Source organism: Sprattus sprattus, assembly GCF_963457725.1.
Source record: "Sprattus sprattus genome assembly, chromosome: 1".
Taxonomy (NCBI): domain Eukaryota; kingdom Metazoa; phylum Chordata; class Actinopteri; order Clupeiformes; family Clupeidae; genus Sprattus; species Sprattus sprattus.
In genome coordinates, this window is record NC_137920.1 from 70269024 (window position 1) to 70296733 (window position 27710).

The following is a 27710-nucleotide window of genomic DNA, read 5'->3' on the forward strand; positions in this document are numbered from 1 at the left end:
ACGTACAGCTTGCACTCTTAATTACATCAGGAGAATCAATTTAGACATTCAACATAAACTCTTAAAGACATCAGGAGTATCACTTTAGACCTACAGCATGCACTCTTAATGACATCAGGCATATCACTTGAGACATACAACATGCACTCTTAATGACATCAGGAGTATTACTTTAGAAATACGTATTTAAAGCATGCACTCTTAAAGACATCAGGAGTATCACTTTAGACATACAGCATGCACTCTTAATGACATCAGGAGTATTACTTTAGAAATACGTATTTAAAGCATGCACTCTTAATAACATCAGGAGTATCACTTTAGACATACAGCATGCACTCTTAATGAACATCAGGAGTATCACTTTAGACATACAGCATGCACTCTTAATAGCTAAGGAGCTCACACCAGGTGGCGCTGTAGGACACCATTTCACGGATGAAACAAATGCACGCAGGCACGCACTCACACACACAAACACACAAAGATACACACTGATCTCAACTCTGTGTAGATCATGCATTATATACCTTCCACTCAAGCCTTTTAAGTGCATTTAACATGCAATTGTATACAGCTAAAAACCAGGTGAGGAAAATGAACTATGTGTACATTGCATTTTGTACTAAACAGATGATAACATTTCTTTAAAAAGTCCAAAAGTCTTGTGTGTAACACATCTTGTGGTACTGATATGATAGGTAAATGGGGATAACTCACCCACACATTGTGCTTTCATAAAGCAACCTCAAGGAAAAATCCCACTTTCATATTATGCCAGTGATAATTGTCTGATTGGCGTCATTATAAAAGACATGTTTATGTTAGTCTTTATGGCAGCTACACTAACAGGTATGTAGGTTAATATCAGACTAATGCCACTCAGTCAGAGCAGGACCTGGAGGGCATGGTATATCTGTGGGTGGAAAAATAGCGTTCCTGTCTTGTAGTTGCCTGCCTTTAAAGTCAAAGATGGGAAAAATCCCTGGCTGTCAGAATGGTTTAACGTGTCATTTCCTCATTCTGGTCGGGCCTATGTCTGATTTCTTTGTCTCTGGCTGTGATCCTGTTTCATACTTTAATCTATGATCACGGAAACTGTGTCGAATATGTTGAAACTGAAGCCCTGGGATGGAAACCAAATCCGCTGATTACAGAGATTCTCTGTAACTCGAGGATAGTGGCATCGCATGGCACGGACTGGGCCTACACGGTGTATGTCGACATCCTTCACCCTTTCATCTCCAGTTTTTCCCTCGACCAACATTTTTCATAGAAGCGGGCTCTACTTCCTCATAACTTCCAGGCATGCAGGGGCATGTCTCCATTTGAGCAGATTTACAGCATCTGGACAGATATCCCTGTTATTTCAGTGATTCACCGACACTACTGTGCACAACCGTATTTGTTGAGAGAACTGCAGGCCAGTGTAAATAATATGTCACAGCATAACAGGTGACAGCGTGTAATAACTCACTGTCTAATCCGGATAAGGGACCGGAAGGGAAACCTGCATGGCTTAAAGCCGGTCTGTTTTAGTAAACCGATGGTGGAACTCAACATTCCTGTGAGCTCTCAAAGTTGGTGTTAATACTCCAGGCATTCTTAAACAAAGTGAGAAATACTAAACTATGTATCTTAAGTTTATATGTGAACTTTGAAAAAAAAATTAACTTTCAGATGCTTTTAATCTAATTTCCATGCCATGGAATTTAAATCTTGATTCAATAAGTAATGGTTACGGGCATAAACAAATACACCATCAAGTTAATGCTGTCACCATTACCAATGCTGAGACATTTGGGAGACATTGTGAACAATGGGAGTTTTAGAAATAAACTGTTATTATATTATGGCTTAAGGGCCACTCAATATGGTTGAAATCCAGAGAAGGGAGGAGGCTGATTGAAGACTGTGCTGACAAGCTGAGTTTTGAGAGCATTTAAGGCTGTGTCCGGCAATAAAACACACACACACACACACACACACACACACACACACACACACACACACAAGCACGTGCACGCACACAAACGCGCACACACAATACACAAGCACGTGCACGCACACAAACGCGCACACTCAAACACAAGACAGCACTTTTATCCAAGATGCTAAATCCGTAATTTTTTTTTTAAGAAATATTTGACATTTCACCTTCATACTTCCTCTATTCTTTCCCTTTTTTTGTAAAACACCTGACTTCCCTGTTCTTGCGTCAATTCCAACTCTAACCCTGGGAGCCTGCCCACTTAAACACACAACGCACTCAACACATGTGGACCTCATTCACAACCATCACTGACCCATCCATCACCCGGGGGCAGCACACAGAACACGAACAGAGAAGATAAGACCAAAAAACACGTGGTTTTAGTTTGACACTTCAGATTAATGCCAAATTGAATGTGTTGGCAGTGAAAGGGTCAAGGGGAGGTGAAGAAGTGGATGGGGCCGCACATCCCCTGAGGGAGGTCATTTACTCAGGTATGCAGCGCTTTTATAGCGCTCAATCATAGCAGCACTGCTTCGGGTTCTTGTCTCCCCTCACAGACCACCCTGGATGCCAAGGGCCACGGCGATAAGTAGAGAGAAGCGAAGTGCCATATCAGCAGCAGTCAAACAGCCTGAACATGTTCAGGAGGAAATGGCAGTGAGAATGGGGGAGTGAGAGGGAAAGAGAGATAGTGTGGGAGTGTGTGTGTGTGTGTGTGTGTGTGTGTGTGTGTGTGTGTGTGTGTGTGTGTGTGTGTGTGTGTGTGTGTGTGTGTGTGTGTGTGTGTGTGTGTGTGTGTGTGGGGGGGGGGGGGGGGGGGTGGGTGTGTGTGTGTTTGTGTGTGTGTGTGTGTGTGTGTGAGAGAGAGAGAGCGAGAGAGAGAGAGTGATTTACATGTTTTTCAGCCAAACCAGCTACCATCACCTCTCCTAATTACTTTCTGTCAGACACAGATGTAGAGAAGCACACACACACACACACACACACACACACACACACACACACACACACACACACACACACCAAATCACACACTCAAAGAGAGAGAGAGCAAGAGAGAGAGAGATAAACTCACCCCCACCTACTCTTTATCATGTATACAGACAGACACACACAAACGCACACACACCGAACGTTCCAAGAAGCCAGAGGCTGCTCCTCCCAAAACCAGGCAGCAAGAGAGAGAGAGAGAAAGAGAGAGAGAGAGAAAGAGAGAGGGAGAGAGAGACAGAGACAGAGACAGACCGAGAGAAAGGAGTGAAAGGAAGAAATGTGTTCACACTGGAGAGACTGCAGTGTCTGCCCTCACATCTCCACCAGCTTCCCAGGGATCAGGACCCTGCTGCCCACCACCCACTCGGTCTGGCTCTCCTCTACGCACTCAATGGAACACACCACGAGCTTCTCACGAACCAAGACAATTGCCTGATTCTGGCTAGATGCTTTGGAAATCGCTCATACCAACTCCAATACCAACTCACACCCACTGCCTTGTTAACTCTTAAAAAGCAAGATATTTGGAGGGAAGATGTGGTTAATGGCACGCAGTGACTGATGACACAGAGAGAGAGGGAAAGAGAGAGAGAGAGAGAGAGAGAGAGAGAGAGAGAAAGCGAGAGATTCCTTGAGGAAGAATGCTGGGCTGGGAGGCACAACAAAGCGGACTGACTGCAGCCTGGAGAGGAGTATGCCGCATTTGGGAGTGGGTAGACCGGACCACCGGGATGAGATAGTTCAAGTGTGAACTCCGGGACGTCAATAGATCCTTCTATTTCCTTTCCCTCCCTCCTATCACGGACACATTATGTGGATGCTATTTCTGTTCATAAGGATTCTCAGCATTACCTGTGTCTGTGGATATGAATATGAGGATTACTACCCAGGCAAGGAGGAAGCAGAGGTAAGAAGTGACATGGAACCTGGTCAAACTTTTCAAACTACTTATATTTGGTCTAATCAGAACTGTTCTGTTTTTCAATGGCTTTGATAGTCTTGCTTTTTATTCTTCTTATCCATCTTATCCAACCAAGTAAGTTGCTACTTCTAAATGTGTACAAATAAATAATAAATGGCCCATCATCCTAAACTCATAATATTACAACATAAAGTTGAGAAAAGCTCTGGCAGCTTGAACTGGCACTCCAAGTAACTTTCTTGCTTAATTATGTCAGAATTCCCATTTGAAGTACATGTCCCCTTGCACACCTAGTAGTGTGAAGATGTGTACAAGTTCATGTACAGTAATTGGATATGAATATGAGGATTACTATCCAGGCAAGGAGGAAGCAGAGGTAAGAAGTGACATGAAACCTGGTCAAACTTTTCAAACTACTTATATTTTGTCTAATCAGGACTGTTCTGTTTTTCAATGGCTTTGATAGTCTTGCTTTTTATTCTTCTTATCCATCTTATCCAACCAAATAAGTTGCTACTTCTAAATGTGTACAAATAAATAATAAATGGCCCATCATCCTAAACTCATAATATTACAACATAAAGTTGAGAAAAGCTCTGGCAGCTTGAACTGGCACTCCAAGTAACTTTCTTGCTTAATTATGTCAGAATTCCCATTTGAAGTACATGTCCCCTTGCACACCTAGTAGTGTGAAGATGTGTACAAGTTCATGTACAGTAATTGGATATGAATATGAGGATTACTATCCAGGCAAGGAGGAAGCAGAGGTAAGAAGTGACATGAAACCTGGTCAAACTTTTCAAACTACTTATATTTTGTCTAATCAGGACTGTTCTGTTTTTCAATGGCTTTGATAGTCTTGCTTTTTATTCTTCTTATCCATCTTATCCAACCAAATAAGTTGCTACTTTTAAATGTGTACAAATAAATAATAAATGGCCCATCATCCTTAACTCATAATATTACAACATAAAGTTGAGAAAAGCTCTGGCAGCTTTAACTGGCACTCCAAGTAACTTTCTTGCTTAATTATGTCAGAATTCCCATTTGAAGTACATGTCCCCTTGCACACCTAGTAGTGTGAAGATGTGTACAAGTTCATGTACAGTAATTGGTTACATTACTCACAAACAAGGTCAGCATAATGAGTATACAACTACGTTTCAGGAATGATACAGATAGCAGTTATTACTTTTGGTTTGTAATGACAGGCATGACCTCAATTTCATGGTGAATAAGATTTCAGCTACCCATCTACCCCTGTCCTCTTTGCGCTTCTGAGGTGACTACATTTCAGCACAGATATGTAAACCAAAGACATCGCAACATCAGTTATTTTGATCACATGGATTCCCTCTATTCTGCGAATGTGTTAACATTTTCACAACACAATTTATGAAACAGATAAATCACCTTTGGTGATATGATGCCTTAAACTCTCTAGGCACTTCATTTCGTTTCTAAAGAGGCTGGATGCACAGACCAATCAGCAGTTGACTTTCTTCCTGAAATCCTCAACTGGATCTCTGAATTGGTGTTTTTGGAAAATAGACAGAGAATCTTTGGCAGTAGACATGTTTCCATTGGATGAAGTCCTCACACAGACATGTGGTGGTCACAGCAGGTGGTAGTATCGCTGATAAACGATTTCATTCTGGCTCAAAGGCATGACATCATGTTCCGTTATCCGAGTAGGACTGAGATCAACCAATATGCTGGTTACATAAAACAGGCAGACCAGTATGAATTACCCAGCTTTGAAGGAGTTTGCCTAAAGTATCAACACTGGCCCATGTCCAGTGTCTGTGTACTAGCCTACACTAAGCAGCACTGGCCATAATAACAAAGGGGACAACCTGCCATCTTATCTCTTAGAGGATCTTGGCTGAACTCAGTGGAAAAAACATGAGCTGCCTGTGCATTGTTTTCTGTCCTGTCCTGCTTCTAGTGATATGCTGCCACCTTGGCTATAAAGTTACCTTGTGACAATAAAACCAGCGGACATGAACAGAGGTTTTCAGCAACAGCGTGTAGTAATGTCCAGTTCTTCTGTCAGGACTCCAGAATCGCACAGAAAAAATGCCTCACAGACCAAACTGCCAAGATGTTCTTTGACATAGTTATGATACTTTCATTGTAGAGAATGCTTAGTCCACTGATTGCCTGTAAATGCAAGGGTAATCAGTGATAATAAAAGGAGTAAAACATGTCAACATTAAATTCATTCAATATTAATTAAAAACTATAGCTAAATACTGCAAATACTGAATAAAGGATTGTGATGTGTACCTGCATGTGTACAGTTGCACGTGTTATCTCCGAATACAGGTGTGTTTGTGTGTGTGATGTGGTTGATGCTCCCTGCCCCCATACAATTTTTAATGATAAGCTATGAATGAAACGGGCCTCTTCCATTACTACAGGTTGCTGTGGTTGAGGACGCAACACTTGGGGTATCCAGCTTGGATGAGCTGTTAGAGCTGCTGTTCCCAGCATACGGTTTGATGCAGCGCTGCTTGCGGAAGAGGTCGGAGCGCACAGAGTCTCCCCAACACGCAGATGAAGACATGTGGAGGACACCCCGCCAGCTGGCTCTGTTCAAGGCGGACGGCACTTTTGAAGGTTAGGCTATAAAATGTCCCCCAGCTTCAAATCCACCACTGAAAGCACTATATATTAAGTCACCTAGGACTCTATATCTTCTGTCAGGCTTATTGTATTCTAGTGAAATAAGATGTTACCTTGCCCCTTTGGATCTAGAGAAAACCTTAGAGGTGTGGATGGCAGGGATTCACTGTTGTTAGGCTTTTCCTTTAAAGCCCACAACCAACTTCACAGGAGCACCATGCTCTTTTCTGTTTGAATTTCAGGCTCATTTTGGAATTATAACCTCTTTTAAGTCAAATTTACCAAGATTAGGCATTCATTTAAACACAATTTGCAAGTCCTGAATTAATTTCCATGCCTGGGATATAATATCTGGCCATATGTGAACAAAGCAGCACTGAACCCAACTGATCTGAAGCTGCCTGTGATCCTGGAAAACTGGACCTTTAAAATGAGAGGTTAATGAATGTCAAACTCGGTCCAGAGGGATGGATTTCTCAGCACTCATAAAATTAATTCCACAAATATGTGTCGGTGGCAGTGGTCCATGAGGCCAAAAGTACTTGTCATTTTTCAAATGTTAATGTTCCGGGCAGGAGTGCACAGATGTGGATAAATCTCTAAAGCACTATTTGAGTACGCCTTAAAGGCACCCAGTGCAACTTTCGAGGCTTAAAAATAAACATTCAATTTCTAGTCTTTTTTACACGTAGTAAGTTTCAATAACTCCATACCATTACATACCGACATTCAAGCAGCAAAGATGAGACGTCGTTGTGTGGTGAGAACTGATAGAAAATCGATAACAACAACAATCGCCGCCATTTTCTTTATTTTTTGTAACCTACAATAAATAAAGCAGGCTTCCAGTCAATGGAAAAATGGCTTCTCCCCACCGGCGATTGTTGTTGTTTACGATTTTCTATCAGTTCTCACCACACAACGACGTCTGATCTTTGCTCCTTGAATGTCGATATGTAATGGTATGGAGTTATTGCAACTTACTATGTGTAAAAAAGACTAGAAATTGAATGTTTATTTTTCATTGAATGTTTACATAAAGTTGCACTGGGTGCCTTTAATTTAGGGGTTTACAGGATGTTGCGCCCAGGTCTTCTTGAGCTTCAAGACCAGACACTGGACTTGGGCCTTCTCAATCTTGCCCCACTCCCATGCATGTTTGCCAGCCTCTCCTGCTCTGCATAAACTCATGTGGGTGAACTCATCAGTGACACTGTTTAGCTAATCAATCAAGAGCATATTGATTACTCTGACTTCAAACAGGTGTCTAAAGCGTGGGTTTATAGGAAGTATGTAGGGAAACGGGGGCAGTGGTTGGGAGAGCACGTGGTGTTGTCTGCACTCTGGGGTGTTCAAGTTGAGAATTGTTATGATAGCTTTACACAGGTGTAGGCTGAGTGTTTACACTGTGCAGCATTCATAAACTTTGGGGTGAGTCAGTTGAAAAGCAACACATTTCCCTGTAGCTAAAGGAGTGTTTGTGGGGCTGAGCTTTGTGGAGGTGTAAATCCCGCTGGCCAATGCCTTAAGAGACTGATGCTAATGCTGCCAGTGACTTATGTTAGCACCTGTCAGCCTTAGCCTCGCGGCTGGCAAGCCAACCTCTCGTGCCGAGGGAGGCAGGGCAATCCCACTGCAGGAATGTACGTATCTCTAAGAGGTTGTACAATGAAGTATTTGTAAACCAAAGACGCATTGTTGTGGAAGGTCGTGTAAGGTGAGAAAAGGACACGTGGACGGTCCTTGCAGTAAGCTAAATGTAGCTTAATGAATTTTAGACACATCTTACTCCATTGGCTTTAGATAGTAATGATGAACAGTGACACCTATTGTGTAAAACATATACAATAAAAAAAAATAATAATTTAACAGGTTTATGTTCCAATAAGAAACAGAAAAATGATCAAACCACTGGGAAACTCTAACAGGAAATTATGCAACTTCCTTCATTTACTTAGTCATTTTGGAGGAGATCCAGCGAACAATATGCCGTCCACGAGAGGTGTGTCTAGAAGTGTCTAAGGAATTTCCGGACAGCACCAGTCGATTTTACCTTCCCCGCTGTGTTGCAGTTCATCGATGTGGAGGGTGTTGTTCCAGTGAGGCCTATCACTGTACCAACACCAGTTACACAATGGTGAACAAAACAGTAAGAGAACCAAAATGCAGCACATACGTGTGGAATTGAGCACATTGTTTTGCATTATCCTTGTGCTACATAGAACGTTAATTGCCGTTATGTATAGAAAATGTATTCATTTGAAGTACATATACATGTTGAAGTACACATATTTCCATAATAGAAAATGTATTCATTTGAAGTACATATACATTTTGAAGTACACATATTTCCATAATTCGTTTTCCTGAAGACTAGAAGTCCATCTTTTATACTTGTTGCATGATGTTAGTATTAAGAAGGTAATCTCTTCTCCAGTCCCCTCAATCTAATCTTTTCTTCTGCTGTGTCTTCTTGTCGTAGCTGATGGAGGTGTCTCCTCCACGGATGGAGCGGTCAGTGGTCATGGTGTCCGTAGTCAACCACACCTCGTGCGAATGTCAGTCGAAGAGGCCGAGACACTCGATCATCAGGAGGTCTCTTGATGAGCCGACAACACTGTGAGTGTAACACACACACACACACACACACACACACACACACACACATACACTTTTCAACGTGTAAAAGCATTGCACAATGAAAGCAGTTTGCAATATTAAGATGAAGGTACCGAGTACCGAAATGCCTTATACTTACATAACTCCAAAGACAACTAAAGGATTTCTCCTAGTAGTGAAAGGATATGGGTTTGCGAGGGTTTGATATTATTTCGAGAGAGAATCGTTGAGCGGAGGCCCAGACTCCCCTTCCCTGCCTCTCTGCCCTCCCCGGCGTGGCTTGAGACCGCTGTGAGTGGGCCGGGTGCCAAAGGGGAGGAGGTCGGCTCGATTTCTCTCCAGCGGCGGACCACAACCACCAGCTGGGCTCGCCGCGTTTGGAGGGACCCTCCGTTGCATGTTCTGCACACAGAGAAGGGGGTCAAGGTCCCCCCCCTGATCTTATCCGATCCCTCTCTTCTCCCAGGTGTCCTCCACCTGACGGGTCTTGCGGCGCTGGTTTTGCGTGGGACGAGCTGGGCTGCCAGTGTGTTCCCTCGCCCTTGGCTTTTCTCTCCCTGTCAGAGCAAGAGCTGGGTGAGTGAGCTTCTACCCAGAGCTTTGCACGCACGGCAACTTATTGCACTGTGAGCACACATCTGAGCTCTCGCCCATAGTCTACACATGTGAGGAGTAACCTAACACAACTAAATAATGTCATGCTCTCATTTCTGTCCATCTGGAATAGAGCCTGGGGACTCCGCCCTATTGGCGTTGTGTGGGCCAAACAAGCTGTTGGACGAGGAAAGCTGTGACTGCGTCTGCCAGAACGGGCTGACCGCGGCAAGCTGTGGCCCAGGGTGGCGGCTGGACGAGGACTCTTGTGAATGTGTGTGTGAGGCCTCGCCAGGAGGAGCGCAGCCCTGCCCGCACAACCGGCGCTGGGACTCTGAGCTCTGCGGCTGTGTGTGCCGGGACCAGTGCCCGCCGAGCCAGCCTCAGGACCCGGAGACGTGCCTCTGCCAGTGCAGAGAGAGCGAACAAACCTGCCTGTTGCAGGGCAAAAAGTTCAAATCCGACAACTGCAGGTGAGTCCCACGACTGAAGCAGTAAAACAGGGTGTTTCAGCATCACAAAGTCCACACCGCACACTACACACCGTCAGAGCTGATGCTGTGAACATTTTAGTTTCTGTGTTTCTTTTCTTCTCCCCTGAGTGCTGAGTGCTGATATCCGTGTGACATGGGAGATTTACTGTTTCCCCCATATGCCTCATAGCGGAGAGACACTGTAACCGTCTGTTAAAGCAAAAATGATGGACTGCTGGCCGCCGTATCAGCAGTTTAAACTAACAACTGTTTCTGTATCTCATTTCTATCAAGCTGTTATCGGCTGCCATGCAAAGATCCCCATAAGAAGTGCCAAAGCGGCTACTACTACAGCCATTTCGTCTGCCAGTGCATTCCCAACTATCTGAGGTCGAGTGAAAGGGAACTGACATAGTACGACAGCCAGCTGTTGCGAGGGCTACACCATGAATGGAGAGGATTAGACACTTTACGGAGACTGGTCCAGAGACATTCTTCACCGTCTTACCGACACAGGCCAGCCTCGGCCAGCACAGATGTGCATGGATCCTAACAAGGGAGTGTGTGTAGGCAGAAGAGCACTGAACTGGACTGGACTGAAAATGAAATGAACTGTTCTACAGCTATGGAGAAAACTTCCCGAGCTGCTCTTTCTGAATATATTTATCAACTGGTACCTTTTGTTGTACTTGAAGGACAATTTTGAATGCTGCTGTTTCCTTATGAAAAGAAAGACATTACGCAACCTTGGTCGCATTAGCAAAGCACTATTTATTATTTCCGGTTATGCTACATAACCAACTGTCACGCATTCAGTGTGTAATTTGTGGTCAGTGGGTGTGAAAATTGAGTCACATTGTGTCTATAAATTATAAGGTGCTGGTAAATGTTAAGTAAACTGGTGACGTAGCACACAAATCATAACCACTACAGTAAACATTACTCCAGCATATAAACTTATGCTTATGTTATGAGATTTTTTATTTTTATTTAACATTTATGAGGATAATTTAATTAAAGTAGTGAACCGAACAATCAACGTTGGCTATAACAGGATATGATTCACAGTCATGAGTGTAAGACGGAGTACTATCTAAGCATCTGATCTCTTTCGTATTGAGTTGAACGGCCAGCACCCTTCTGGATGGCATTGTCATGATGTAATTACAGAGGAGCCGCCCAGACAGAATTCAGAAGAAAACCATGGGAAATTCAATAACATCGCACCATAATGTGCAAAATGTGCTCTCGCCAATGGTGTGCGTCGGCCTGGGTGTAACTCCAAATGTGTCCCTGATTGATGTGTTGCTGAGGGGCTGGGCTCATTTGCCGAGCGCAGGCTGCCTCGAGTGGTCACATTGGGCCTGAGGCTCCGGCTGCTCTCTCCGAGGGTGTATCTGATGAGAGAGAAAGGTAGGAGCAGGATAGGATAGGGCAGGATAACAGCAGGCCGGCACGTATCTATGGGAACCAGACTCAAAGCACACCCTCCCGCTGTGGTGAAATGCGTCTTCAAAACGCGTCTCAGAATCCTCATTCGGAACACATGTTCTAGATAATAAACTAAATTTATTGAGGTCAATTGAAGGGAGAAGTGCCCCCCCCCCTTCCTGCTTGCTTGGTTTTGTCTGTAACCACTATCAAAAGTTTTCATCTACAATAGCTTTCCACTGAACTGCAAAAGAAATGGACACGTTTGTGTAATCGTCTGTATTTCACATGTAATGATATCTCTAAATAAAAGTGACTGTATATTAAATTAAAGTGTAAAATGTGTAAAATATGTGTAATAAATTAAGTTGAACGTTTATCAACAACCTCGTCTTTTCAAATCACTTTTACAGACGCTCAGATGTCTTTTTGTAAAACCTGCACTTAAATAAACAGATGCATATTTAATGATATGGCATGCATATCTAAATTATTTTTATCAGTGAACAAATAAATGTATACTGTAGATTTTTTTTTAAATTGCAGATCAGATGATTTACATATGCTCTTCAAAGAAGGCCAATTAATGAGTCAGCATATTTTGTTCTTTGCACTGTCCTATTATTAGTGTAGTCTGGAAAGTTTCTGAAAACATTCACAGCTACTCCATATATAAACTTTTTGTGCTGATAAATTAATGTTCATACTTATTTGATTTGATTTGTTTATTTGATGAAGAGGGACAGTGTGCATTAATAAACATTAACATGTACATGCACACAATTGTAGCCAAAAGGCTAGTTTTCATTGGCAATCCCCCTGCCAGAGTGAAACTGGCTAAAGATAGGGAAGAATTACAGCATAACATTGGGGAGGGGAGGAGAGAAAAGACAACACCCAGACTATGCGGAGTACAGTGTGGGAACAGTAAAAAAAAACACACATCAGCACATAAGCACATACAACTCACAAACAATACATACATGAATGCAAAACACCAGAGCTACATTAAAAAGCTGCCACTTGCGTTGGCACTAGGGATAGCCAGGAGTCTCATGACATGTAGGCTACCAGGACATGACAAACACATAAAACACACCTCAGCACATAATTACATACAACTCACAAACAATACATACATGATTACAAAACACCAGAGCTACATGAAAAAGCTGCCACTTGCGTTGGCGCTAGGGATAGCCAGGAGTCTCATGGCATGTAGGCTACCAGCACATGACAAACACAAAAAACACACCTCAGCACATACAACTCACAAACAATACATACATGATTACAAAACATCATCAAGGAAAATGTATCATCAAGGAAAATCTTGTGCAAACTAATATTTTCAGTCATCAACCCTCTATTGCATGGTGTTGCTTCAGGGTAAAATACCAATTTCCCCTCCATTTCACAGGCACAAAACATCATACACCAATAAAAAGGCTCATTTTAATCTGGAGGAAGTATTAGTATGAGATACATTTTACATAAACTGCACTTTTTGTATTTATTACCATTATTGCATGTTTTTGCACCAAAGGAACATACATAAATCTACCCCCTATTATGATTATTGTTGTAAATTATCTGTTGAATTGTTAAATGTGCTCTATGACAGGCAGCAACATGAATGCAAATATTTTTTCCCTCTATTATTTCATATATCATGCAATAGTGCTTATTTGAGAAGATAAAATATGTGGTGAATGTCAGTATACAGAAACAACAACTTTTCTGATCTGACAGCTGATGTCCAGGTTACAAAATGGCAACTCTCACTTGCATACAACACAGCCCATAAACTCTCTAACTGAAATATATTACCAGTTGGCATCTCAGTCGGCGGTTGTGTGGTGAAGATGTTAAAGACGTCTTTTGATTGAAATCTGAATGGTTTGAATAAGATCAGGCATAAAAGCCAAGCAAAATCTCATGCATTTTCTTTGTTCAAACATGCCCTCTCTACACCTTGCAGAGTTTACAACCAAAGCAATGCATTTTTCCTCTGTCAATCCTTTAATGGATCAAATGGTAAATAGACTCCTGGAGCCCACAATAAAGACTCTCTCTCACACACATAGTAGAAACATAAGATTCCTATAGTTAACTCATTCCTGTCCCCCAGCATCCTTCTATGCCATCGACCGATTCAAAGCCTTTGTTATGACATCAAGGTTGATTTCTGTCTGTCAAGCTTCTAAGGCTGCACTTTTCAGGCAAGCTTGAATCTGCCCTAGGATTTGTGATGTGTAGTAGTCATTATATTACTTATTCTCTTGCTTTGTATTTTTAACTCATTCCATTATTTTTCAAACATGCATATGGATGAATAAGCATTCGCAATTGCACTGGTGTTTCAATTGAGGATATTCTTTGAATGCATTACACGCTTTTAAATCTGAGCAGTTCCTTACTTTAATGCTGCATCATAAACAACATTACGAGTTATTTCCTAAAATTAAGATAACACGTGTATCTTTCTAACAAGAATTCAGACTTCAGAATTGTTTGTATCGAAGATGAGCTGCAGCATACAATTGCTGATTAAGCCTTTCTGAACACACACAAAAAAAATCGGACACAAAAAAAACACACAAAAAAAGAGGCACAGCTTGCTGCCGACTCATGGACTGAGGAAGAGCTCCTTATAGCTGCAGTTCAGGTTTCAGCCCTTCATGCAGCTCACCATCATGGAGGGATGAAGGGCTATGGGAACAGGAACAGCAGGAAACAAAGGTGGCTTTGTGAGAGAGGGCCTGCACGTCTGCAGGAGTGTGGTGCATTCCAGTCGAGAGGATTAGCCTGATTGGAAATGGTTTCTCCTTTTAACCTCGGCACGACATCAGTGGTTAGCAACACTTAAAACTGCTTTTGCATTAAAATGTTCCTGCACAATCAGATGCAAAGACTGAGCAGAATTGCTGATATCCTGTGAGCTATGAGGGCAATTTCCTTCCCCACCTGTTCAAACACCAGGGCCTTGACGTGAAGGAGGCACACGCTGAAATCACTAGAGTCCTTTAAATCACTAGAGTCCTTTAAATCACTAGAGTCCTTTAAATCACTAGAGTGATCCTTTGAAAGGCCTCATGCACGGGATGAATATGCTATATAACTGTCGTCATCAGAGCAAAGATTATACATCAAGTTGAGTATATTTAATGTATACATATTCCAGGAACGTTTTGTGACGCACTTTGTGGCGCACTTTGTGGCGCACTTTGTGGCGCACTTTGTGGCGCACTTTGTGACGCACAATGTACTTTAATATGTGAAGGAATAGTGGCGTCACCGAATGCAGTAATTATGAAAAGAAAAAAAAAATTGTGTTACTCCCCCCAACCACATACTTGACAAGGGTAATCCACAAAAACCCTTGCTATGGCTATAAATTATGACATGAGGAAACGATTTGACAGAGAATCTGCATGTAGGTCTAGCTGGAGCGATAGCTTCCTCAAACTAGGAGAAAAAGACTGGAAAGCTGCGGACAGCCTCTCTGGATGGGCCCAAGGTGGAGACATCCCAGGAGTACATCAGTTATCCACACTAGCCTATGAAAGCAAAACGTAATTTTACTGCTTCATTTGCTCCTAGGAAAAAAACCAGTTGTAAAACAGAACAAAAAATCTCTCATCGACTAACACATTTCACAAATCAAAATACGATCTACCTCAGAATAGATAGTTCCTTTATTTTCCTTCAACCAGGTGAAAGCACAAGGCTGGCTTCAGCTCTCTAAATATGCTCCATTTACATTATTGGGCTGAACAAAACCGTGTAAGTATTCCCAAAGGAGGAAGGTGTGGGTCTTGCCTGTTAACCTGTCTCTAAGATTACAAACTGTGAACTGTCTTGTGCTGTATGGATCTTGCCTGCTTACCCTTATGAGAGATGAAGTGTAAAGTGCTACCTTGTCTGTATGGATATCTCTGCCTGGAGTTTTTGTAAGAGAAATCATGAACACTGCAACTCCTTTGGCTCATGAGTCTGTTTTAGGGTCCAGACCAGTTTTTAGGCTTATAACCGTGACAGATATAACACAGCCAAAACATGGACCCAACAGCCTTTGATTCAGTGAAAGCTGTATTGGAAAAGCAAGGTTCTCTCCTAAGGTTTTTTCCCAACAGGAGATCGCCCCTGTCTACCAAGGTCTGTCATCTTTAACCGCTGCTTTGCAGAAGCCATCCGCTCAGGTGCAGCAGCTCCAGGCTCCCTGTGTATTGCCTTGGTCAGAGGGTAATGATATCAACAGCCAGGTACCCTGTCTTGAATTGGCACACAGGTTTGTTGGCCCTTTCAACAAAGTCTGTCTTTCCCATTGTCCATGCGGCGTGTTCACCAGACATTTCATGTTTCACAGTCACGCCTTGTTGCTGTCCAGTCCTCTGTTTCTCGCCCCTAACTGGCCCACCCCCCCGGGATCATTGATGGAGGTGAGGCTTTCACGGTCAGGGAACCACTCAAAGTCTGCCAACATGGACGTTGTGGGCTCTAATACCTGGTCGACTGAAAGGGGTGTGGTCCAGGAGAGCTGTTGGGTACCGGCTCATTTCACCTTTGACCCCTCTATCCATTCTGTGACTCATCAGTTTGAGTTGGCAACAGACATCATTATGACCATTCTTTTATAGGAAAACATTTAAGAATGTGTATATTCGTGAGTAACATAACGACTGCAATTGTAACTCTGTCTTTTCTGTTATCAGGCATGAATGAGGTGAATTTCTCTGAAAAGTCGCCTGGATATGGATCACCACAGCCATCATTTTATGAGTAATAGTATGTGAGCTTACTTGTTCCTAACTGTTAAGAATACAACCAGGTCAGGAACCGTATCATACGAGCTTTTCAGCAACTGTCATGTACTCTTAGTTTTTCGCCACATAATACTGGCTTGTGCTATCGGTAGCTCTCCAGTTCCTTCTCATGTTTTGATGAGGTTGGAGCTACTGTCGGGTCCATGTGCAGGCTCTCTATCAAAAATAATGTCCTCATGTCATACATTTTAGATCTAACAAGGCTTTTGAGGGTAACCCTCATCAAGGGTGGGGAGCAAATTTTACATTGTTATTGAACTTATGTAATTGCTGCATCCTTGTGCCTCTTCTTGTGCCAGTGTCCTCCTCTCTTAGTTGTGAATAGGTGTGTTTATCCTGTTTCCTATATTAAAGGGCCCTTCTCAGCTCAATTCAACCCTGGTGGACAGGAAGGACAAAAATAACCAAATTCTTATGTTGTCAAATAAAGTGAATAATTAAGTGTCTCCTACATCCCAACATCTTGCCATAATTAAGGTTTATTGTTGTGATGTTGATGATGAACCATAGTAACAGTTCACTGACTACATGTGACATTACTGCAGAGTGTGGGACCTGTTGAGTCATACAATGGTACAATCAAAGCCAGGGCATGCAATGTGAGTTTTTGAAGTCTGTCTGTGCAATGTTCTGTGCCGCAGTTGTGTTCATACTCCTTAGAAACAACAAACAACTGAAACTACTCACAATGGTTGAAGGTCCAATTTGCCATTTTTTTCCCCCATCAAAAGCTTTTGGGAATTCCAGTGATTATGTAATGCTGAATAACAGAACCCCAGAACCACACATCTTAGAAAAATATGCACTTTTTGAGATGTTGGGTTATTCATCGATAATTTTGTAACCTTTAAGGCCATGTTACTGGAAATCAAAGAGGGTCTGTTTCAGAAGATCTGTTTCAAAGAGAGACCAAAAATACATTGATACAGTGATTATACAGAAATTCTGGTGCTTTATGAAAGGACTTTAACTTGTGATAAAAAAAAGAAAACCAACTAGACCACTGGCTCTTCTTGACCTGCCCAAGCACCTGTACCTAGATCTCTTCTCTAATTTAACAACCATGCAGTGTGTGACCCTTTTGACCGAGGCATGAAAAAATGGTTGATTCTCATTGGCAGAGGTGTTGGAATCTGTCACGCAAGTGTATTGTCTGGAATGAAAACACACTGCACCGTTTTGGAACATACCAGGAAGCCCTGAAACCGTTCCAAGAAAAAAAGGTGTCTGGAGGGAGGTTACCGACCTCCATAACTCCACAACATGCCACGATCAGCCAAGCAGATCCAGCCATTCAGGAATCAGAACTGTGATCGTAATACTGTGGTCTGGAATGACGAGGCATGCATAAATACGGCTAAAACTCTTTTCCCATCATGGGCAAGTATCTGCTTGCATGGCATACACTATGAGATCGGCAAAACCACAGAGTCAGATTCTTTTCATTGCATTAACATGATCACACAGTCCCAACACTTTAACTGTTTATGTTGTACTTAAAAAAACCAAACATGAGGTTATTTAGTAAAAATGTATCAATTGAAATAAACCGTAGCCATTAACCCTTAACTTTACTGTAGATATAACCATAAAAAGAGTGCATTCAATTCCCATTGTAGAAATATAGTAATATCATACAAAACAGCATATTCTGGAACTGTGTAACTTGTATCACAGTTGTGCGGAAGTTTGGTCGGGTCTGTTGTGTTAAGGGCTGAGTACACAAAAGAGAAGCATTGCGTCACCTCCCCTACGTCTGTAGCCCTCAGGATGGAAGTGGGGTTCATTGTGTTTCAAAGAGGAACCGCCAGTTAGTGGCTTTTGACAGGACAAAGTTGCTCAATGAAACAATGGTAACGGCAAGAGTCATGACGTTGGCAACTGCACCCCATAATGGTTGGTTTCAGGGAACATAGGGAAATATGAGGTGGGTGGTGGTCAGTGTGGAGATGGATTGAGAAACAATTCTTTGGACAACAAATTAGATTTGTGCAATTTAACAGCAACAGAAACCCTTGAGCACAACAGTAAGGATGTTAAAAGATCCCTAAACATGCGTGGCCAACCTAAATGTGAAGCTATGTACAGTTATATGGGCCATTCTACCGAATTCGTGTAATATGCAGTCCCTCAACAATAAAAACTATTTACAAAACAATTAGGTATTTAGGCATAGATATTTAATTAGAAAATGTTATGGTCTATATAAACCCAATGCATTACATGAGATAGTGATAAGCTAAATATATACAAAATCATCATTTATAGGGTACTTTCTATTGGGAAGTAGCTGTCCCCAACCCTGACATCTAAATTTCAATGCCTTTAAATAACACTTTTCAATTTTTTTAGATTTTTTTCAATGATTTAATTTCAAAGATCTTTATGATTGGGTTGAAACAGAACTTGGAATATTTAGATTTATTGTGGGTTTAATTTTTAAATCAATTTTCTATACTCAAAAAATCATGTCCCTAGTTTTCATGTCACTACCGAAACACAAGAGTTTTAGTCCATTGGCTGAGCCTGTGTTTTAGCCACGACTCTGCATTTTTGACCATGCAGTGACACTGCATCTCTGACCCTCATGGTTGAATGGTAAGTAGCTAAATCCCATAGTTTTTATATAAATGTGTTCCAAAGTCTGAAAATCGACGTGTAACCTTAAGAATTGTCACTACCGAAACGCATGTTTTCTTCAATTAAGTAAACCTTTTGGGGTTTCATGGAAAATCTTATGTTTGTATGTGTGTTCACCTCTTCAAAGATGTGTTTGCATGCCGTGTGCTTGTTAGAATTCTTTATTTATGCTTAAAGTTAGCTAGAATTGTCACTACCGAAACAGTCACTACCGAAACATATGGTAGTGACCTGATGATTTCAGTAGTGACAAAATGAATTGGTAAGTAGTTCAATCCCATAATTTTTAAATAAATGTGTTGTGTGGACTAAAGGGCGGCCCAGAGCACCTTTTGGAAGATTTTGGGAGAGAAATGAACATCCATCCAACAGTGCAGTCACTACCGAAACACTGGATGTCACTACCGAAACAGTGCAGCACTACCGAAACACAGGATGTTTTGTAAAAAATTAAGTATATTGAGTAATCAACTAAAATGTTATGATACTGATTGGATTGATGTATGTTCAATTTCATCAATGAACAACTCTGGAATCAATATGATCAGTATTTAGCATTTTACAAAGAAATATTGCACTTAGATTTTGATGAATTGTATAAATTGAACTTGAAAATTTGGTAAAAAATTCATTTTTATGGATTTCATTGTGAAAACCTTCAAGAAATATTTGTAAAAATACTCTTCAGAGAAGGGAAGGAAACACAATCTGAACAGGTCAATAATAATACTTTTTTACTATAGTAAATGTGATGTTTCGGTAGTGACAATTTTTGGAAGAGGAAAAACATTCCAACACATTCTGAAAATACAATATAAAAATTGACTGTTCTTTTACTAGATAAGTGTACTTTAGATATGGTACAATATACATACGGACAAAGTTTTGGGAATAAAACATAAAAAAAATCCAAATATTTCCGACCTGACTTTGCACCAATTCGGTAGAATGGCCCATATACAAACATGTACAGTTACATTATACATACTTAATGGGACATGCTAATGTTACAGAATACACAATCCATATTTGTTGGCTAACAATGAATTAAACAATTAATTAAAATACACTTCCTTGTATAAAAGCGTCTGCTAAATGACTAAATGTAAATGTAATGTACCCAATTGACTGGCCACAGAACAGGCATGGACATAAACTGTATGGCCATATTACCAAGGGCACATTATAGCGAGGAGTCAAAGCCGTACTAACAAGGAGTAAAATAAACTTTAGCAACAGGCATGATTGGTTAAAAAAAAAACATTAGCTTGGAAAAGTTTCGAGATCTCTCATACAATCTGCTTTCTGTTTCTCAACATTCCTGGTTACATTGCAGAGATCACCACTGCATTCTGGGATACTATCCAGTTGACATGAATACTCCTCAAAACTAGTTACATCTTGCTTTGGTCTAATCCATAAGGCTGGGTTCAATTCAAATTATTTAAACTGTAGTGTTTACCAATCCTGTTTTTTCTTTTGTTTTAAGAATGAATAGTTCCATTCTTTCTTCAATATACTGTTGAAGTTCAAGACTTTAAGACTCCATGGCAACATCGCTATTTCTTTTGGCACTATGTCATAGATCAGCTACAAACACTTAAATATGAGTCAGCATGTTTTAATAGTAACTCCTTTGTCTAATGCCATTCAAACGTATGTAGATTTTCTTTTTGGACACACATCAGACATTTTCATCACTGTTATATGAGCGTAACTTAATTCTGTCATTTCAGACTCTTGAAAAGGAACTTGAAAGCTTTTTTTAATGGACACGGACTATATCAAACATGCACACTATTGGTGACAACTTGTTGGCCAGGGTTTGCAGTGGCCTACAGCAATGAGAACTCATGCACATCCATACGTGATGATCCTTGCCACTTCCTTAGGAACAATTCCATAAAAGTACCAACATTCTGATCTGTCTCAAAAATCTATGCTGAATCATGGACCACCAATGAGATTTCCTAACTCGTGACGCAAACGCAAATGTTCTGTGACGCACTTGTGTTTATACTCCTTAGAAACAACAAACAGAACTGAAACTACTCATGACGTATAAAAACTATTAGAATATGTGATAGAGGTGTCACTGTAAAGAATCATGTTAAGCAAATGTCGAACTGTTATTAAAGCGGTCTTCGGAGTATTAGTGTTGTGGCGGCTGTCTGTGCTGTGGAACCTAAGTGTTCTCTTTCAGGATCTAGACTACCTGTACCTGTTCTGCCATCTGGATTCCACTCTTTTCAAACTCCAGAACAATCTCAGTTCTGGCTTAACAACAGTATGTCATCAAACAGATTTGTCATTCTTTCAGCAAAAAAAATCCATTAGACCTGACCTTTAGTAATAATCAGTCTCGTGTTTATTACTCGGTTGCTCCTGTTGTAATGCAACCATTAGTAAACTGCACACATACATACTGACTCCAAGTGGCATGAGTTGAGTAGTGCAGTGATAAGTATTTCAAACAGAATGAAAATAAATAAAACACCAGTTTCATCAAAATGTCTTGCTTGCCATCTGAAGGTTATGACCCCATGGTGTGGTACAGGGTGACAACATGTCATTTTAATGGTAATATAGTTTGTATTGTGGATATTAACAGTATTTGCATTTTCAGGTTCATTCCCAGGTGTGTGGCTTTAACGATCAATGGCCAAAGCACACAAATCAAAGAAGAACAGAATCATAATTCAATTGGTGAATCACAGTGGGAATTTTATTTGTTTTGGGGAAGACATTAACAAACATGTTCCCAATATAAAGTCTATTTTGATTGTTTGAAAGACTATTTTGATTGTTTATATTGTAGATGTCACTAGCACAATAAAGAATGCTGTACATTGACAATTAATTTAAAAAAATGCCAATAACAATGAATATTTCTTTCTTTCCCTTTTGCTCCCTTTTGTAAGTTGGAATTGACTGGTGTAAAGAGAGAAAAACTGAATGAAACATTTCAGCTCCACTCCCAAGACACCAGCCAATTTCCTTCCTTCCAGACACATAAACCATGGCTCCAGATGACAAGCATAATCTGAATAGCTGAGGAAAATGGAGAATCCAATGAAATGGACTGAAAGTGAAAACCTAATAGTTATGATTAAGTAGCAATGGTTGAAGAGTTTGATATAGAAAATGGCAGAATGGCCTTAGACTAACTTAAAGGTTGATTTGAGATTTGAGAGATATGATTACTTAAAAAGTAAATGTGAGATACTGAGCAAAGACCAGTAACACACAAGCAGCATCAGGTAAGGCAGGTGAACAGAGGAAGGATGCAGTCGATGAGTAGACTGTAAAACAGCTTGAAGAACCAGCACCTTTGAAGTACCCCATCAATACTCACAGTCAGGGGGAAATGTTCAGTGTCAAGAGGTATACACAAGAAGCCCTTCCATCCACACGATTCCCCACATCATTTTAGATGGCTTGAGTACAAGAGCAAACAAGACTATTCATGATTTGGATCGTCAGGTTTGCTGCTCCGAATCTGTTCCGAGTCTTCAACACACAGGTGTTCAGGTTGAAGTTTTCGCGCCTCTGCAATTAAACGCTTCACCCCAACCATCCACTGGCTGACCTCATTCACGTGGTCTACTATTAAAGACCGATGGATTTCATCAGCTGCGTCCCAATCACGACTTTTCATCTCTGTGATGGAGGAACAAACAAGAGCGACTTTAAGTTTACATGGGCACAGGAGCCAGCAAAAGGTGTTCATTCAGTTAAGAAATCAGATTTAGTACAAGGTGTGAATGTAACAGCGGAGGTTTGATTCTTGTACTTGCACACATATTGTTTTGATTTTGATATGTTTTTGTACACAAGAAACCAGCCATGCTGTTGGGTAGGAGTGACCTCTAGTGTGAACACAGAAAAAGCTGCTTAGCTTTCCTCCCAGTTCGGAGAAGTTAGACCAGTGGTAGGTCGTTTAAAGAATGTACTACCACACAGCTATTTCAGAGTCTTTAACACATTGTAAATGACTACAGTCCTTGGCCTAATTACTGTTGTGCATGTAAATGTGGTCATTGCTCACGTTGTATTAGTGATTTTATCAGTGCAGTGAACAGCATATTGAAAAAGAATAGACCCATCCATCCTCCAAAAGTCAGGTGTTAAGATATGCTTCCATTTTTTTTTTTTAAATAATGACACTGTTGTCTCTGTTTTTAATAAAGGTTAGACCACTGACCTTGAACCAGAAGATTCATCCTTTTCTTGACAGGAAGTGAAAGCTTCTCACACTTCCACATCTCCTCAAACAGCTTCAGGCGCTTGTCAACATCATCACACACTTGCTTCTACAGGTGACAGACAGAATAACTGTTAGCAGGTGTACATGAACATACAAAGCAGAATCTAATCGTCCTAAACTTCAATCACAGAGCTTAGGACATAAAAGAAGCTGCATGACCTTAATAACATTGACAGTTAAAGGTAAAGTTTACGATTCTTGGCAAAAGGTTGTTGATATTTGTATCGGAAATATTGATATATTCTATGGCATATTTATACAAGAGGAAATGCCCATATTTGTGCAGCACTTGGCGCAGCTCTCTGTCTATCTCCCCCTCAAGCGCGCACACACACACACACACACACACACACACACACACACACACACACACACACACACACACACACACACACACACACACACACACACACACACACACACACACCTCACACCACCAGGGACATATTATTCCAGGGGGTATATTCCCTATCCCATCCTGTTGGGTTCTTTGTGAAGCTTCATTCTGTACTCTGCTGAGGTCCAAAGTCTTCACCACGTCCTCAGTAGGGTAGATTTTGATTGACACACACATCATGGTGACCAGCCAATCAAACTGTCATATTGCTATATAAGGTAACACTGGAAACATTCTAAAGCTTCTAAATATATCATAAACATCTGCATCTATCCGAGCTCTGTGTGACCAAACCACGCTTTGGTGCTGCTGACAAATAAACGATTTATGGGATTTGATCGTCTCATAATGCCATTCATTGTGGTAACAATCTTGCCTGTTACTTGAGTACTGGTAAGCCTTTACAAGAAATAGGCTTTGGCTTCAAACTATCTAGCTAGCCACAGTAAACTAGGTTTTTTCATCTCAAAATGCTTGAAAAGCTTGACTCCCCAAACATTTTTTCCTGCCACAAAAAAACACAAAATCTTAAAAAATAAAATCCAGAGCCCTACATCAAAACCCTAAGATTTTCCTGCGATCGCGTCGGAAACAGCTTAACTTTAGTTTCTTTTCGCGTGTGTGGTTGCTAAGCAAAACAGTTTCTGATTACACAAAATACAAATATTTTAGTTTCAAGTCGAATCATTTGGCAAAGTTGCGATTGTAGCCTACACTATGACAGATAGGTAGTGCAACCAGGCCGAGGGCACTTCAGAGAATTTTCCATTGTCTGCGAAACAAGGGAAAATCACTCACTCTCACAGACAGACAACCCTCTCCTCCACAAGAGGGCAGCATCACCAGTGACCACACTCTCACAGTGAGAGGAGCACTAGTGTGTGTGTATCACATCACAATGGATGCTCAGAACTGTCAAAAGAGGTACACACTACAGTTCTCACAACCCCCCCCCCCCCCCCCCCCTCACAATTTGCTAGTGATGGGGGATGCAGCTTGTTTCCTTGAAGCCGAGATCTCTGCAAGAGAGAAGAACAAAGTAGTACCTCCAGCACAGAGCCTAAGTAGGGAGAGGCATGAGGCCTATACTGGACCTGAGAGCATTTAACAATCATCTCAGACAATACAGGTTTCGAATGCTTATTATGAATCCCCTCTGGTCTAGCTCTGCTATCACCTAATGCAGTATCACCTGCAAGGTTGTCATGGTGCTCATCCTCTCTGCTGGACTCAGACTACATCCAGACTCTTTCCTCCTCCTCTCGTCTTGCCCCTGCTCTCCAGTGGACTTCGACTACATCCAGACTCTTTCCTCCTCCTCTCGTCTTGCCCCTGCTCTCCAGTGGACTTCGACTACATCCAGACTCTTTCCTCCTCCTCCTCTTGCCCCTGCTCTCCAGTGGACTTCGACTACATCCAGACTTTTCCTCCTCTATGCAGCTAATGTTTGCATTTTGCCTGGTACTGGCCATAGTTATTTTTTTTATACATTTGTTAACTAAAAACATATTTTTTTCTTTTTTTTTCCTGAACTAAACTAAAGGGGATGGTGGTCTGAGAGCAGACCAGAAGTGGCACACAACCACTGGGGTGCCAACCAAAACCCAACTGTGGCCCAATATATGCTTCCTATCTGGGTTTAGGCCGAAAAGTAATTCTTGTTTCTTACCTTAACAGACTTCCTACACGCTGTAAGCGCCCAGTTAAGAAGGCCGACCACCTCGTCTACGCTGGGTTCCCCTTCGGAATCTGCGCTGGGAGAATCTTTTACAGCTTCCATGGGACATGACCTTGGCAGGGGGGTCAATGATGCCGTCATACCCGATAACGGGGGTGGGGTCATGCCACAACTTGGAGGTTGTGCAGGGGGAGTGGCGTGGCTCAGTGGAGGGGGTATCCCTGGAGATGGGCCTGGTAAAATAATTAAGCAATTACAAAAAAAACTTTCACTGTTGGACATCTACATAATTTTTCTATTTATCATTTAACAATTACTGCACAAACCTGAATGGGTTTGTTATTTCTGTTGGCAAACAAACAAAAAAAAACACAATCTTTCAGGTGGTTGTTAGTTCTAACAAGTCCAGCCACTGATCAGCTGCAGGATGGGTAGGTTAAAGGAAATTAAGGGGGGAAAACCAGAGCTTAGACCAAGAGAAACAGACACAGAAAGATAGATAATTGACACGTCCACTTTTCAAGTTCCTTACTCTGAGGTCCAGATAGTTGAGGAGGTGGCACTCTCTTATTGAGAAGACGTTTAGGTCCGCTTTGAGCCGTCTGTAAACCGTAAGAAAATTGTGGGGGGTCGTTCCATCCTCGCTCCTGATTACCTTTTCATGTGCACAAACAAGTTCAAAACACTGATTAAGCCGTATCACATAATTCTAAAAAGTATGTAACAGCGGCACTGTGACTTTTGTAACTAAAGTTATAAGTGTTAACATTAGTTTTAAGAAGCCTAATGAGATTTATCAAATCTTGCCATGCGCAGACTATTAATTTTTTGACGTATCGTGCTATTGTTATGTTGTTCGTTATCCATAACTATTCCTCCAGATAGCTACTTGCGACATGTAAACAAACAATACAGTCAGTAGCCTACACGTAGTCCATTTGGTCTTGGTTTGAATTTACACTGTCGCAGTCCTCTGGGTGATAAAAGCCTACGTGCTGTTAACTTACGTATTGTTATACAGTGTTTAAATACTTACCCGGTTTAATGTACATATCTGCCATTGCCACTTCACCTATCTCACTGTATTAGGTTCTTGTATATCCGGTACACGTGAGCAGAATTTTCCTTTTTTTTAAATCCATGGTTACGGATATCCGGTTGCTCTCTCTCGCTCTCTCTCTCTCTCTCTCTCTCTCACACACACACACAGACAGAATATACGTATTCTATGTCTATGCACGTCACACACGCACACGCGCACACACACACACACACACACACACACACACACTCGCGCGTGCGCGGAAAACAATTAACCATGCCTTGTATAATTTCTCAGTAATATTTTTGTTACTCAAAATCCGTACTAAATCCATGATTGCGATGAATGACATTAGGTCCTAATTTCAAGGCTGTTTAAAGGTAAAACGGAGATGTGATATTCTGACGTTTACATTGCCATCTATTTCTTTTAAGAGCATGGAAATGTAGCCTAATCCAAAGCTGTGATGTGTGTGCGTGTGAAAATGCTGTCATATCTTACAGTTATCAGAAACAATATCAGTATAATTCTACATTCTACATCATGACTTGAGGTATAGTTTGGTCAAAACATGAACTTACCCCTTCTACCTGGTCTACAATGAGATAAGTGACTATACCTGATCATCTAATGTCCAGTATTTTGAAAAAAAGGTTAAAGATGTTTTTGTGAATGTTGAATTTACACCACCTATGTTTTTATGGTAAAAAGGGTCAGTTCACACATGTAAAACATTGCACCAGCACAGAAAAGAACCCTTTTCTCTACAACTCCCATTGGTACCTCTGGGCTGAGCACAGCTGCTGATTGGATACGCTATCTCTAAACATTTGTCTTTTTACAGTTCAGTTCAGGCAAACTGCATTTGTAATTTTTCTTGGGGAAAAAAAGCAGTATTTATTGTTACACCCAGGTTTTATTGCTCTGAGCTTGACTGTTCTCTCCCTTGTAGGTTTCTTTGGACAAAAGCGCTTGCTAAATGACTAAATGTACATGTAATTGTAACACCTCATTGACTTGTGATATACTGTATGTGTGTGTAAATCAAATACTGATCAGACAGGGACACACAACATAATCAAGCAGTTTAATAGTCAAACGTAGATTGCCACTGAGTGGATCTAGTCTGGTAAAACAGTGAGAATGTAAACTCTCCATTAAAAAACAGCTCAATATACATGTTCTAGTCACGGGCTTAAGAACA

At 41.2% G+C, this 27710-nt stretch overlaps 2 protein-coding genes across 4 annotated transcripts in view; one reads left to right on the top strand and one right to left on the bottom strand.

Annotated features, from left to right (window-relative positions):
* The window catches only part of sra1 (steroid receptor RNA activator 1), a gene marked incomplete at its 3' end in the record, with an annotated part of 71248 nt that extends 44673 nt beyond the window's left edge, over positions 1-26575 (bottom strand). The window contains exons 1-5 of one of the 2 annotated variants that reach the window (XM_080839974.1): positions 26501-26575; positions 25997-26119; positions 25456-25697; positions 23327-23435; positions 21492-22782 (exon numbers count right to left, since the gene is read on the bottom strand). In XM_080839974.1, the coding sequence (XP_080696100.1) occupies positions 22583-22782; positions 23327-23435; positions 25456-25697; positions 25997-26119; positions 26501-26525 (699 nt within the window). In that variant the 5' untranslated portion in view covers positions 26526-26575. Of the gene's footprint in view, positions 1-21491; positions 22783-23326; positions 23436-25455; positions 25698-25996; positions 26120-26500 lie in introns of those variants that run through there. The other variant, XM_080839973.1, reaches the window with a different exon arrangement.
* On the top strand, positions 3291-11924 carry LOC308360588 (vascular endothelial growth factor C-like). Of its 2 annotated transcripts, none has more exons than XM_080832591.1 (7): positions 3291-3896; positions 6335-6533; positions 8498-8688; positions 9022-9158; positions 9625-9734; positions 9886-10225; positions 10520-11924. In XM_080832591.1, exons 1-7 carry the CDS (start codon positions 3801-3803, stop codon positions 10638-10640), a joined length of 1194 nt encoding a protein of 397 aa, XP_080688717.1. In that variant the 5' UTR covers positions 3291-3800; the 3' UTR covers positions 10641-11924. The 2 variants fall into 2 exon arrangements, with proteins under 2 accessions (XP_080688717.1, XP_080688718.1); XM_080832592.1 differs by having other exon boundaries at positions 8498-8676.
* Positions 26576-27710: the final 1135 nt, after the last annotated feature.

What these genes read in the sequence shown, in the direction of transcription:
- LOC308360588 (XM_080832591.1), top strand. Translation starts at nt 3,801, where the DNA reads ATGTGGATGCTATTTCTGTTCATAAGGATTCTCAGCATTACCTGTGTC. An exon ending in GGCGGACGGCACTTTTGAAG is followed by an intron (nt 6,534 to 8,497) that starts GTTAGGCTATAA and finishes TCATTTACTTAG; the next exon opens with TCATTTTGGAGGAGATCCAG. An exon ending in CCTGTCAGAGCAAGAGCTGG is followed by an intron (nt 9,735 to 9,885) that starts GTGAGTGAGCTT and finishes CATCTGGAATAG; the next exon opens with AGCCTGGGGACTCCGCCCTA.